Source organism: Sorex fumeus, unplaced genomic scaffold (assembly GCF_029834395.1).
Source record: "Sorex fumeus unplaced genomic scaffold, SorFum_2.1 ptg000045l, whole genome shotgun sequence".
Classification (NCBI taxonomy): Eukaryota; Metazoa; Chordata; class Mammalia; order Eulipotyphla; family Soricidae; genus Sorex; species Sorex fumeus.
Window position 1 is genome coordinate 13940034 of NW_026606102.1, and position 14307 is coordinate 13954340.

Below are 14307 nucleotides of genomic sequence, written 5' to 3' on the forward strand. Positions count from 1 at the left end.
TGGGTGCCTTACTGTGAAGACAAGCGTCTGCCCTCAGGCCTTGGGGACTGAGCCAGCCCAGGTCGCTTGTGGATGTCCCCCCCACCCCCCAACCACAGGACTGGGACATGCTGTTCAGGGGCTTCAAGCCCACCAGGGATTCCTAGCATTGGTCCTGAACGGGAGTGGAGTCCGTGTGCTCTGAGTATGAATGGGATCAGCTTCATCAACGCAGCATCACTGAAAAAAGTATGAGAACAGGGTCCCGATGTAATCCCACCTGGCCATGCTGCAGGTGAGGAGTGAGGCCAGTCGGGGGTAAAGATACTTCCGTCTCCTTGGGCACCCACACTCATCAGGTCCAGGAGGCAGGCCAGCACTGCCCCACGGGCCTGAGGGCCTGGCTTTGTCCTGCTGAGCTGACAGTGTTCTGGAAAGCGGGAACCAAAAGCTCATAGTGCCACAGGGAGCCACGTCCAGGCCTGGGCCCCGCCCCTGCCACTGAAGGTGTGGAGCAGTTAGATGTCACTGCCCAGTGATCCTCTGCCACTGTCCTAGTAGGCCGCCAGCCTGTGCTGTCAGTCTGCCTCAGAAACGTCTATCCGGCTGTCATGCTCTCAAGGTTCCCCAGCCTCCCTAGCCCACTCCGGGAGTATCTTCACCTCATCCTCACCCCTGCATAAGTTTGGTGAAGATCCAGACTTTTCCAGAATGCCATCTCTGCCCACCCACTGCCACTCTCCTCTGGGGCCCTGTCCACCTGGTTCTCCCATTGGACCTATCCTTCAGGCCAGGCTGTGATCTCCAGGTTGATCCCAGCAGACACTGGGGTGGGGAGAATAAAACCAAGAGCTCTGGAGCCTTCAGACAGCAGCGGGAGACCCCACACCTGCTGGCCTGTGAAAGGAGCCCGGAAGGACACTTTCCATGACAGCTCTCCACCGCTTGGGCCCTTAATAGCTCCCTGGGTAGGGCACTTGCCTTGCGTGCAGCTGACCGGAGGCTGAGTCCTGGTACTTCGTATAGTTCCCTGAACACCACCAGGAGTAATTCTCGAGTCCAGAGCCAGGAGTAAACCCTGAGCACTGCTGGGTGTTACCCCCAGAGAAGGTCTCCACTGTTTGAGAGACTGGTATTTATATGGCATTAACAGGAACGGAAGCCAACTACCAGCCTCGCCGAAGCCTTGCCCCTCAAGGGAGAGTGGGAGGGGGGCAGAGCGGAGGTGACTTGTCCAGACAAGAGGAGGCCAGACAGACCCACAGCCCTGTCAGCCCCAACCCACCCTTGCTGACTCCACAAGCATTTCATGAGCAAATAACCCTTCCACACAGACTTTTGTTCTCATTTTATTTCAAATCAACTGTTCAGAGAAGAAACTGAAGTTGCAGGTGCCTGGAAAACAGGATTCTATTCTCAGAGTAGCCTGAGTGCTGAAGGAACAGTCAACTTTTTAGTCGGCAATCACTATTTATTTAAAAAACAAACATCAAATATTCAAACATGAATAAAAGTTTTAAAACCAGAAATGATGCCAAAGGTGGCTTAAACTCTAAGGAGGGGAGGGGATATGGCCCTGGTGCTCAAGGCATTCCCTACAAAGGCCCTCAGGGGGCGGTGGGTCAGCATGGAGGCAGGACGCTGCAGAACCGGCTGTCAACGCCCAAATCCTGAAGGCTCACACTAGCCTCTGGATGTCTGTCAGAAGCTGCAAGTCGGCCTGGTGAAGGCGGCGGAAGCAGGAGACGAATAGATGGTGTCCCTGTCCTGAAGAAATCAAAGGCCGCCTGTGCGGGGTGGCTGCCGAGAGCGGCACGACCCAGAGATGCTTCAATTCATTTCTAAACTGGGGCTTCCACCAGCAACCGACTTCCCTCTCCCCCCTCACAAGCTCAGGATTCAGAACCTCCAGTTCCCTCCTTCCTCCCCGCCTGAGACAGGAAATAACAGGACTGCTCGCCACTCTCCGTCCTCCTTCATCTCACTCAATACGGTCAACAAAATCATGGTTCCCTCCCCTTCCCCCCGCCCCACCCCCTCGGGGCTCCCACAGTGGCAGTGGGCCCGGTCTATGGTTTAGTCAGACTTCTCCTGGGTTGCCAGCTGGCTGGGATCCTCGGGCGCCTCTGCCTCTGCCTCCTGGGCATCTGCAAAGGACAAAGCAGAAGGTCTAAGCTTCTGGAAGAAGGAAGGTGGCACGGGGGATGGGGCTCAGCCACACCACACCCACCTTGCACGTGAGGCCCATGGTTTGATGCCCAGCACCATGGAAACAAAAACTAAGAGGGAAAATTGCACCATGTTTGCAGGTGCAGAGGGATTCCTTGTCATTCCCCCTTAATTTGCCTTTAATCTACCAGGTTTAGGAGACCATAACTGTGCTGGCCATAAGCCAGACTCCGTTACATACTCCCTCCTCCCTGCAACGGGAGCACACAGCCCATTCTGTGGCTCTGAGCCTCATCTACTCCCAAGGTGGTGACTTGTGGGTTCCAGGCCTTGGGACAGGGATGACTCCAGTGAAAAGGATCCTTGATTCACACTGCATCATTCCAAGCTGCTAAGCCCTCAGGTACAGCCCGTGAGCAGTGCCACCACGAGGCCGAGGCCAAGCTGGTGGGAGCATAGGGCAGATTCCACCCACCTCTGCTCACACAGCTGCAAATGCCGGGGCCGGGACCCTGAAACCATGAGAGGTGCAAAAAGAAACCTGTGGCAATTTCACACCCAGGTTTCTGGGTGAGCCACAGTCACTGTGTACTGGCTCATTTTCCAAAAGCCTGAGGCCTAGAGGAGGGGGCAGTACCCAAACCACCCAGAGCCTCAGTGCCCCCTCCCCCAAGACCCCTCCGCCCCCGATCCCAGGCAGCTCCAGCCGCTGCTTCAGGTAACACGTGCTGCTTCTCTAGGCCCCAATTGCCAGAGAGGCCAGTGGGGGAAGACCTGAGTACTGAAGTTGGGGACGACTCCAAGGCCCAGCCCATGTGGACTTCTGTTCTCTCCACACCCCTTCCTCTAAAAAGTCCCCCCAGTCTCCTGCTGTCCACATACCGGTGGGCTCCCTGTCCTCCCTTTCAGTGTCAGATAGGATGGTCAGCGAGAAGGTGGGGGGAGGCGGTGGCGGCGGCGGTGGCGGCAGTAAGTGCAGCGCAGAGAGGAAGCCTGGTGGGAGGAACTGGGGCTGCTGTGGCAGCGGCGGAGGTGGCGCTGGCGGCGCATAGAAGCTGGACGGGAAGTCCCCAATGGGCTCCGACACCTGCACAGCACACATCAGGGAAAGCGATGGGGAGCGGGTGGGTATGCAGCACTGACCTGCCTTGTCTCCTTGACACCCGGCCGAAGAGAGGACAAGGGAGGTGGGCACAGGACTGGCCCTTCTGTGTGTGTGTGAGGGCCCACAAACGCACAACCCCAGGGTGCCAGACAGAGGTGCCAACAATGTCATCTGGGTGACCAGAAAGGCAGCGTGGGAGATAAGAGTGAGGCCAGACGGGTACGTGGGTCTATCCCAGGCCACGCTGCCCTTTCTGAAGGGCTTTGCCAACACACGGAGCCATTTAAAACTTGAAGGTTAGGACCCAGCGGGACCCTGTTGTGACATGACCAGATGTAGTGAGGGAAGCCGGCCAGCTGGGGCAGGAGGTGCTGGCCACCGGCCCTTCCTCAGAGGCTGCTGCTGGGCACCAAGCAGGCTGTGTGTCCTCAAACGCTGTCCTGTGGTCCAGGTGGCAGACCAATGGTCCGTGTCCTACTCGACATGGGTGCACAGCACCCACAGCTGCATCCCACAGAAGGTCTGCATCCTACCAGGGACTTGCAAGTGTCCTTCACAGAAACACGGTGTGACCTGCAGGCGGTCCTCCAACCACTCCAAAGACTGCCTGGGCCTGCTGGTGCTGAGTCTGCCCACAGGAAGCCCCACAGGCCAGCCCCAAGCCAGCTTGTCATCTGCATTTCCCTTGAGCGCATCGACAGGCGGTGAGGAGGGGCCTTCAGGCCACCTCCAGACTAGGTGACCTCCCAGCCCATGGGGCTAGGAAGCACCAAGGTTAGACTGGACCAGGCTGTGTCCGTCTTGAGGCCTGTGTTCCTCGTGGACAGCAGCAGCAGCAGGAGGGGTGGAAGGGCGTAGAGGGATGAGGGTGGAATCAAGTCCCAGGCTCTGGGGTCTGAAGTCTCCCTGCAGACACCGCCCGACCCGCTGAGCAGTCATGAACAAGGCAGGGAAGGGGGTTACTGGTGCTTTTTCTGACAGCCGGCTCTTAGCTCGGGCCTGAAGCCCGTGGTGGCAGCTGAGGCCCTGGGAGCCCACCGAGACCCCACTTCCCGCCAAGGCCGTCTGGCAGCCTGTCAATCAGAGCATTCACTGCCCTGGCAGACGGCGGTTGTGTGCTGCAGTTGGCCCAGCCCCTCTCTTTGTGTAGAGCGTTGCTGTCCCAGGCTGCCGCGCAGTGGCCAGGGCCACAGACTTCAATCTGGGCAAACCTCGCCTGTGCCCTGTACCCCTGACCCAGGCCAGACCCGGGGGAAGAATCGGGAAAGCTCGCCGCCAAAATGCAGGGGGCTTCAAAAGCAGAGAGAGAATATGGGGGAAACGGTCTGCCATAGAGGCCGGGAGAGGGCTGGGATGAGGGGATACCGGGGACACTGGTGGTGGAAAATGTACACTGGTGGGGGGATGGGTGTTCGATCATCGTATGACTGAAACTCAAACATGAAAGCTTTGTAACTATTCCATGGTGATTCAATTCTTAAAAAAATTTAAAAAAGGGAAAAAAGGAGGCGACTTTTCATCACTGTGGTCTGCAACAAGCTGGGAGCTGAGACCACAAAGGCAGGGAGCCTGGCCCAGGCTGACCCTCCACAGGTCGGCAGATTCTCATGCCCCACCTTGGAAAGGGCTCAGCAGCAGGGAGCGCTTCACTGGCCCCTGCAAGGGCGGGTCGCTGCTGCCCGCAGCGCCCATGGGCACCGACGCACTTCCTCACTCTGAACGCCAGCTCCCAACATGCCCTTAAAGGCTCAAGAAAGCTGGAGCGTGTGGGAGGGGGGCAGCGCCCACATCTGGTCTGGCGCTGGTATACCCTGTTGCCGCCCCAGGAAAGTAAAAGCCCCCCTAGGTTGTGAAGGAGCCCTTCTGGGTGAGTGGGGGCTGCTGGTTCCTCACTGGGGGCTTCGGGGTTCCAGAGACAGCTGCTGGCTCTTGAGGTGGTCGGTTTTCCTTTTCTGTTTGCATTTCGGGCCCACCCGGCAGCGCTCACGGATGACGCCTCCCTCTGCACTGCACTCCGCGCCGGGCTCGGAGGACAATGCGGAGTTCTGGGGATCCGGCCGAGAGCGACCGCATGCACAGCAAGCGCCAGACCCGCTGCACCACGGCTCCTGCCCTCGCGCCCCTGCTCCTGCGGCGGGTGGGGCCTGAGCTCGAGTCCACACGGGCACCTCCCAGGGCGGGTAACGGGCGGGTGGGGCACACCGCACGGGTCAACGCCCGCCTCCCACCCGCACCCAGGGCGTGGGACGGGCCCCGCAGCGGGCGAGCCAGCAGGCCTGCCGGGGTCGAGGGCGGCCAGGCGGGCAGCTGGGAACCGCGGCCCCCGAGAGGACGGCGCGGGACTCACCAGGTCTCCTCCGCGGTAGTGGCCGCAGGACACGTGCCGGAAGTCCCGCTGCAAGGGGATGCCCGAGCCGGGGGCGGCGTCCGGGTAGCCCAGCGGGAACGGGCGGTAGGGGCGCATGCTGGGGTACAGCTTGCCGGGCTCTCGCTCCAGGTACTCGGACCCCGCCGCGCCGTTGGAGGTGATGCTCAACGGGAGTCCTGCAAGAGTCAGAAACACGGGGGTGGGGAGGTGGGGGGGCGGGGCGGAGAGCGTCACGTGACCACCCCGTCCCCTCGGATCCATTTAACGAAGAACTCCCATTCATTCAGCACAAGCCCCCCGCCCCCCGCTTTTCCCGCCTTCGGGGGGGGGGGTGTCCTACTGCCGGCCAGGGTCCTCCAGCAGAGCCCCGTCACCTTGCGCCTTCTCCCTCACCCCTTCCCTGCCCCAATCCTCGCTGCTCAGCCCCTGCTCTGCCGTCAGACCCGTCTCCCTGACGACCTCCCACCAGGACACGGTTCCTTGGGGCAAGCAACGGCTCTCCCCCGACTCCACGCGCACCCCTGCCTGGTACTGCAAAATACGAGTCCCCGGTCCCTGTTCACTGGGCTGGAACGAGGCACAGCTCCCTTCGCCAGGGCTGCGGGACCGCTTGCGTCCCTCAGCGCCCGGAAGGTTCTGGAAGCCTGCCCAGTGTGCCTGCCGCTCCGTGACACTGTCCCAGGCGGGAAGGAGGACACGGGCACGCCCACCAAGAGAATCCGCCTTCGTGGCGGCCCGGGCGCCACCTCCAGCCGGCCAAGCCGAGGCGCGGCCTGGGCTCCGCCATGTCAGGGCCCACCCGGGCCCCCAGGACGGCGACGGCGACGGGAGCACGTGCCCCCGGGTCCTCAACTCGCGGCCCGCGCGGCCCCCGACCCCTTCAACTCTCCCCGCCGGCCTCTCCGGGGCCCAACCTTCCCCAGGCCTCAAATCGACACGGACGCCTTGAAACCGAGTTTCCAAGCGAGCCGCCTGACATAAGCCACGTACAGGGGAGAGTGACAGAAAAAGAGGAGAGAGGCCGCCACACCCCAACGGCTCTTCCTGCGGAGGACAGAAGATGGCCGCCGAGGGTATGCGCAGGCGCCGTGGGCTGGCGGGCAGGCCGAGGGGCGGAGCGTCGGGAGCAGGCGGGAAAGGAGCAGGCGCAGGCGCAGTCGGGGCAGGGCGTGGTGCCCGCGCCTGGAGAGCCGGCGCGCAGGCGCAGTGGGGCCCGACGAGGCGCCAAGGCGCCGCCATGCCACGCCGCCAGGAAGCCATCTTGATGTCCGCCACCACCAGGCCCGAATTGCGGCCTAAACGTTGGGACGCCAACTGCTCCCCCTTTCACTTCTGCCCCCCAAAAGGCACAAATCGAGAAATAAAATCCCCGTCCGTCCCCGGAGAGCGGTTTCCCCGGGAGAGCCTCTTCCCGCTCCACCCGTCCCCACCCGGGCCCCGGAGGCCGCGCTGGCCAGGAGCGCGGGGTCTTACCGAAGTCGGCGAAGGGCGGGCCGGGCAGGGGGGGCAGCGGCCCCCGGAAGGCGGGCCGGCCCGCGGCCTCGGCCCCCAAGAAGAGCCCGGCGGGGCCTCGCTCGCTCGGGCCCGCGTGGCCGAGGCCGCCCAGCACGGGCTGGAAGGCGCTCGGGCCCGGGCTGGGCCCGCGCGGAGGCCGCTCCGGGAAGCCGCTGACCACGCGGCCCTCGGCGTCCAGCTCCACCACGTCGGGCAGCGCGGCGGGCGCCGGCGGCGGCGGGGGGCGGAAGCTCGGGCCCGGGGCCGCGGCCGCGGCGTCCAGCTCGGGCCCCGGCGGGCCCTGGCCGGCCGCCTCCTGCTCCTCCTCCCCCGCCTGCTTCTTGAGCATCTTCTGCGCCGCCATGATCTTCTGGCGCTCGGCGATCAGGTAGCACTTCTCGCAGGTGCACTGCTTCCAGCGGCACTTGCCCGAGTGGCCCTTGACGGGCACCAGGAAGCCGTGGTTGCGGCACCGCGAGCACTTGGGGGTCCGCAGCATCTTGTCGGCCAGCTTGGCGAGGTCTGTCTGCAGAGCACAACCGCCGCGTCCGGGAGCTGCAGAGCGAGTGGAGCCCAGACGAGCGGCGCCCCACAAGTCCCTGGTGCTGGGGACATTGGATACACTTGTAGCAAACGGACTCTCGCTCGGTCCCCGGAACTGGAGCAGGCCCCTTGCATTTTCCCTCTCGGAGCTGCAAACGCGGGGCGTCCTGGGCCTCTGACGAGGAGATGCAAAGACTCGCGTCGGGCAAGTTCCTGGTGGAATGCAAGGGCCCGGGTGTCGTGGGGCGCATCTGAGGTCGGAAGCGTTGAATTTTGCAAACTTCCAGCCCCCGCCACCTCCCCAGACGGCTGTATTTTGTCACCGCCCAAAAGAGATCCGTTTTATTTCACAAACTTGCTGTTCCCGCCACCCGTAGACAGATATTGTGTCAGTTCAAATTCGAAAAGGTGGCTACAACGTCAACGGCCCACAGATTTCGAACGCAGAGAGATGAGCCCCACCGCAAGAGAACCTGAAGCCCTGGTCCCGGCAAGCCCGCCCCGTAGACAAGCATTCGAAAAAGCAAAACGGGGGTGTCTTTCCAAAAGTTCCTGCTGACTTTTATTCCTTATCCTGCCGAGACCAGCCAATCACAGTGATGCTTCCAGAATATTCTGGAGAATTCGGTGCCTTTCGATCGTTGCTGGAGGGTAGTCCCCTACAGTAGTTTCCATTTCTTATGCCTTGCGGGTAGAGGAATGCATCTCTGGTAGATGAACTATCGCTGTTTATGACTTCCAGAACAAAGCAACCTAGAGTGCTTTAAAGTCAAGACGACTTTGGATAGTTGGGCATGAGCTGGAACAATTGCTTCTTGTTGCCATGGATTTTGTTATCCAGGTAACGCACACAAATTTTGGAAGACCTAAAAACCTGGCACAAATTTCAGTTTTTCGGGTCTACTATGCAAATTCATTTTCTTTTTTTAATAGAAAATTTGAGACGCTCTGATATCCTTTATCCGTGTCTAACAGCAAATAAATAAAAACGATCCATTAACACTTAAGATTGAAAGATTATATAATAAGAGGAGCAGGCGCAGTAGTACAGGGGGTTGACCAAGTGCCTAGCACACAGCCAACCTAGGTTAGATCCTTGGCATATGGAACTCCCTGTGGTTTCCACTTGCCGGGAATAAGCCCTGAGCACTGCTGTGTGTAAATTACAATAAGAATCAGTACCATCTCAGGGCGTAGTTATAGTTAATACCTGGATAATAGGGGAATATTTAAAACTGCCATTTTTGTTTCTGTGTTTTTCATTTTCTCTTTCTGGTAGCAATGGCAAAGGCTAGTCTTGGTGTTCACCTCCTTTTCTTGGACCTCTGATTGCAGCTTTACATGTTTTACCAGTTCCATGAGACTAGGAGGGCTGGAGCGATAGCACAGCGGGTAGGGCGTTCACCTTACAAGCGGCCAACATGGCCGACCCGAGTTCGATTCCTCCGCCCCTCTCGGAGAGCCTGGCAAGCTACCGAGAGTATTCGATATGCCAGACACAGTAACAACAAAGTCTCCAATGGAGACGTTACTGGGCCCGCTCGAGCAAATCAACGATCAACGGGAGGGCCTTTACCTTTACCTTTATGAGACTAGGAAATGGTTTTCAGTCTGAGGCTAACGGAAGACTAAAATGTTGGAAAGAGCTTGTAAAACCCTTTCCTGCTATCAAGCACAATGCTCATATTATGCATGCAAAAGTATATTCTTTTTTGTGTTTTTTTTTTTCCGTTTGGGAGGCCACACCCAGCAGCACTCAGGGCTTACTCCTGGCTCTGTGCTCAGGGATCACTGCCCGGTGGGGCTTGTGCAATGCCAGGAGTATGTGCAATGCCAGGGATGGTACTTGGGTCAGCAATATGCAAAACGAGTGCCTAAATCCCTGTACTTGCTCTCCAGCCGCGTATCTGCTCTTTGTGTTGGTTAGATCTTCAGGAACTTCACTGGTAACTACATTCATTTAATGAGCTCTAGGTTTTGCTTTACTTTCCTCCTTCTCAGATTTAGACTTTAAAAATGATCTCAGGCCATGGAAGGTGGAATGAAGTATAGGGGCATCAGTTGGATAATGGTGGGTGGTTAACTAGATAATGGTGGGTGGTTAACTTTGGTGATGGGTGAGGTGTCATATAAACATTTTGTCAGGAGCTGGAGTGATAGCACAGCGGGTAGGGCGTTTGCCTTGCATGCGGCCGACCCGCTTCGATTCCCAGCATCCCATATGGTCCCCTGAGTACCACCAGGGGTAATTCCTGAGTGCAGAGCCAGGAGTAACCCCTCTGCATCACCAGGTATGACCCAAAAAGCAAAAAAATAAATAAAAAAATAAACATTTTGTCAGCGCTGGAGAGATAGTGCAGTGAATGGGCACTAGCCTTGCACACAACTGATCTGGGTTTGATCCCAGATATCCCTTTTGGTCCCCTGAGCACCACCAGGAATATCCTTTGAGCACCACTGAGTGTACCCCCAAAACAAAAAAGCACACACAGGCATTTGTTGAGGTAAAACTGTACTCCGAAAACAGTATTGTAGGAGCTGGAGCAATATTACAGCAGATAGTGTGCTTGTCTTGCATATTGCTGATCTGGATTTGATCCCCGGCATCCCTGGGCCTACTAAGCGTGATCCCTGAATGCAGAGCCAGGAGTTAGCCCTGAGCACCCCCAGGTGTGGCCCAAAAACAAACCAAAAAAAAATTGGAAAATAAAAATCATTAGGTATTATAAACCTGTAGTATCATAAATAATATATTTAACTTAAAATTAATGAACAAATAAATTAAGTAGAACCCTTACAATTATATCAAAATAGCAAGGTATATGTGATCCCATTGATAAAAGGGCAGGCGAGTTCCTTTTCTGACTGCACTCAGTTCAGAATGTCTAATTTTTTTCGCAGAACTTACCATTTGAAAATAGCAGTAAAGGTACTTAAAATCAAAGTTTCGGTTCTGCTGTCAAAAGGTCTGGGGCTTAAGCTATCCATTGTATGATACTGCAGAGTGGAAGGTCATCAAATTTAAATTTTAACAGCAAGAGCTCTCAGGTGATAAGGCCTGAAAGAAAAAAGTACTCTCATATATTTTCTGCTTGACCACTCATTTTCTTACTTTTTTTCATTTTTCTAATAATGTTTAAAGGAAAATTCTATTCAAAGCTATATAAATTAACATATTTTTGCCTTGTTAAGTACAAAATGCTTCCATATTTACTTCATCACTTTGAGGACAAAATACACCTACGGTAATGTGAATTTGCGTCATGCTTTGAGAACATTAATATATAATTATATATCTTTTTAATCAGTAATCACATTGTAAGACGTAGAAACTGCACGGTTTATACAGTAGACAAATCTAAGAGGGGTAATAAACCTGCTTCTTTCTTCCCTCCCTAGTCTCAATTTATGTAGGTAAATTCAGAGAGAGTTTTATTTATTTCACTCCTGGAAATTCAGAAAAGTTGATAGTTTTGTTTTATTTAGGTTGATGATTAATTACTTCTCAGGCTGCTGATTTATATAAATGCATGTACACACACACACACACACACACACACACACACTTTTTTAAATTTCTATTTTAAAGGATCATCAAAATAGGAGTAACAGATACATTCAATGAACCAACCCCCTTCCTTTTCTCACTCCTAAACCTTAGAAGGTCTGCATCAAGCAAAAGTTTATAAGCCAAAGTTTATTAAAAAAACAACAAATTTTTATTTCTGGCAAATCAGCAGTTTGACTAACCACAAAGGGCTGGTTGGTCTTATCTAACTCTGCTTCAGCTATGCACCTCCCCCTTCTCCCTAGATCCCAAGTTTCTTACCTTAAATTATATCTTTTCTCTTCAGTTAACAGGATCGCTGTTTGTACTGTTTAGTTCATTTTCATGTTTTAAAAACCTTGCATTATGCAGCGCACGGGAGTGCCATTCATAATCATTACATATTGCATGCACTGTAATGTGTCATTATTGGTAGTACACAAGAGTGAAGAGGATGCTTTTAGCCTATAGCCTCTTTCCCCCATCAGCTATAACCCAGATATCTGCTTGCTTCCCAGTCTTCAAGGCGCTCTCTGGTGAGCAATGAGAACTTTATTGAAGATTTTGGAGGAGGAGGAGGGGAGTACATATATATCCGATAGCAGATGCTTTATAAAATCCTGCCTTAGCAGTTCTGTTGTCTCAAGAACGAGCTCCACTGAGCCACACCCCACCCCTGTGCATCTTCTCAGCTTCTCCCTCCCATCTTGATGTTTTGAGGGTTCTGTCAGAGCTGTGGCCATCTTATTTTCCTTTCTCTTTTACACAAAATGAACCTTTAGTAAATATTTGTTGAATGTGCAAATAAATCTTGCCTCTTCCTGCTCCCTATATCAAAGTTACTAAAACTTACCCCACCTCCAGACAAGTGCTTAGTAAAATAGAGACCCCCAAGTAAGCAAAGCACGCACACCTGGTGGGCAGAAATTGGGGAATCTGCTTTGGTTCCGTGAACTCACCCCTCACTCCTACTTGCTTGGTGTTAGCAATGATTCTAACTCTTCTACCTCAGTGTGTGTGTGTGTCCTGTATGGAAGTAGTTTACAGAATCTTCATGAGTATACTCAGGAGTAACCATTCCCAGGTTGCTGAGCTGCAGAGAGCGATGGTTCAAAAATATGAACTCATCCCTGAGTCTCCACTGCATGCCTGCTACCTCAGCATTCCTCTTAAGCAAACAAAAGTGCTCTCCCATCCAAGAAAGTTTTGGAGGAAACCAGAAATGTTTTTTTTATTACACCTCCTGAAGGACGGGGGATTGGGAGATAACAACCTAGACAAGCTCCCTAGTTTCCCCCATCAGTTCCTGCTTCCCTTCAACCACAGCTGATATTTATCGATACTATGCTAAGCATGCAGGAAAGGGGAGAAAAAGTCAGGATCTTTACCTTTAAGCTAAGATTCTAGCTGGCAGTCAACAAAACGGGAGCTTAAGGAGCCTTGCAATGCAATCCATCTGGGGCCCTAACCTGAAGGGGAAAATTGAATAAGATTTCCCCGGGGGGTGCATTTTTTAGCTGGGTCTACAGGATGAGGGGAAGGTAGCTGAGCGGGTAACAGGAGGGTGCAGGGAGCAAACCAGCGTGCAGGAGCATCGCCGTGTACAGGGAATGTGAGGGGCGAGGTGCAGAGGGCATGCAGCGGCCAGGCACACAGTTACCCTTAGGAGTGGTTATGGCCTTCAGCTCCATAAGACCGAGAGAAACACTTGGCAGAGTAAAATCAGACTCGGTTCCACATATCCAGACTGTCAGTCCTGCCCTTGCTTTCTTTCAGAAGGTGAAACGTAAGCGAGCCATCATATTGATTCTTGCCGAGTCTAGTAGCCAGATTAAAATTTTCATCTCAGGATTAATATGGCTTTTTAAGAAAAGCTCAGGGGGCTTTTCTTTGTGGGGTGGGGGTGGTTCTGGACATGCCCTGGAAGCACAACCTAGTCCTGAGGTCGCCCTGTGCCTGGTTGTCCCCCTGATCACCCATGGTCCCTGCTAATTGATTCATGTGAAGTTTCCTGAATCTTCACACAAATCATTTAGATTCTAACCACACAGAAGCAGGTATGGAGAAGGCCAAGAGAAAAGAATGCGGAGCAAGAGCAATAGTACAATTGGTAGAGCATTTACTTGGCATGTGGCCAACCTGGTTGGTTGACCAATATGTCCCTCAAGCCTGCTAGGAGTGATTCCCTGAATACAGAGCCAGAAGTAAGTCCTGAACACAGCCGGGTGTAGTCCAAAAACGAGAGAGAGAGAGAGAGAGAGAGAGAGAGAGAGAGAGAGAGAGAGAGAGAGAGAGAGAGAGAGAGAGAGAGAGAGTTGCGCTGTCATCAGACAGAATGCAGAATGTATTGGAGCAGAGAGCTCTGTGTAGCAGAGAAGGGGCACACCAACCAGCTGGAGCAGACATGTACAGAACGGGGTTGGGCACACAAAGCACTGATATTTGTTGTAGTTTCACTTGCTAACTTAATGGGGAGGGAATAGAAACTTTCCCAGTACTTACAACTGATCAAGTACTTTTGATGATGCTATCAAATTTCAAGTAATTTTTTTCCTTAAAAAGGCCCCTGTCCGAGATAGACAAATGGGACTATCTTAAACTAAGAAGCTTCTGCACCTCAAAAGAAACAGTGACCAAAATACGAAGTCAGTCTACAGAGTGGGAAAGGATATTCGCCCAATACACATCCGACAAGGGGTTGATATCAAGGATATACAAATTACTGGTTGAACTCCACAAGAAGAAAACATCCAACAGCATCAAAAAATGGGGTGATGAAATGAACAGAAACTTTCTCAAAGAAGAAATTTGAATGGCTAAAAGGCACATGAGAAAATGCTCCACATCATTATTCATCAGGGAGATGCAGATCAAAACCACAATGAGATATCATTTCACACCACAGAGACTGGTCCACATCCAAAAGAACAAAAGCAACTGGTGCTGGCGCGGATGTGGCGAGAAAGGGACCCTCCTTCACTGCTGGTGGGAATGCCGACTGGTTCAGCCCTTTTGGAAAACAGTATGGACGATTCTCCAAAAATTAGAAATTGAGCTCCCATTTGACCCAGCAATACTACTCCTGGAAATATATCCCAGAGA

General features: G+C 54.0%; 1 protein-coding gene across 1 annotated transcript; it reads right to left on the reverse strand.

Annotated features, from left to right (window-relative positions):
* Positions 1 to 2055: 2055 nt before the first annotated feature.
* DMRTB1 (DMRT like family B with proline rich C-terminal 1) lies at positions 2056 to 10923 on the reverse strand. Its single transcript, XM_056122216.1, has 7 exons — positions 10903 to 10923; positions 7095 to 7641; positions 6804 to 6916; positions 5996 to 6152; positions 5601 to 5797; positions 3031 to 3235; positions 2056 to 2126 (listed from the first exon to the last, which is right to left on the reverse strand). Exons 1-7 carry the CDS (start codon positions 10921 to 10923, stop codon positions 2056 to 2058), a joined length of 1311 nt encoding a protein of 436 aa, XP_055978191.1.
* Positions 10924 to 14307: the final 3384 nt, after the last annotated feature.

Bases quoted from the DNA above. Each gene is read 5' to 3' on its own strand.
- DMRTB1 (XM_056122216.1), bottom strand. From the start codon at position 10,923: ATGACGCAAATTCACATTACC. The intron at 6,153-6,803 runs GCGCGGGCACCA...CGTATTTTGCAG, and splicing joins CCTGCGCGCCGGCTCTCCAG to TACCAGGCAGGGGTGCGCGT. The intron at 3,236-5,600 runs GTGAGTCCCGCG...TGTGCTGTGCAG, and splicing joins ACTACCGCGGAGGAGACCTG to GTGTCGGAGCCCATTGGGGA.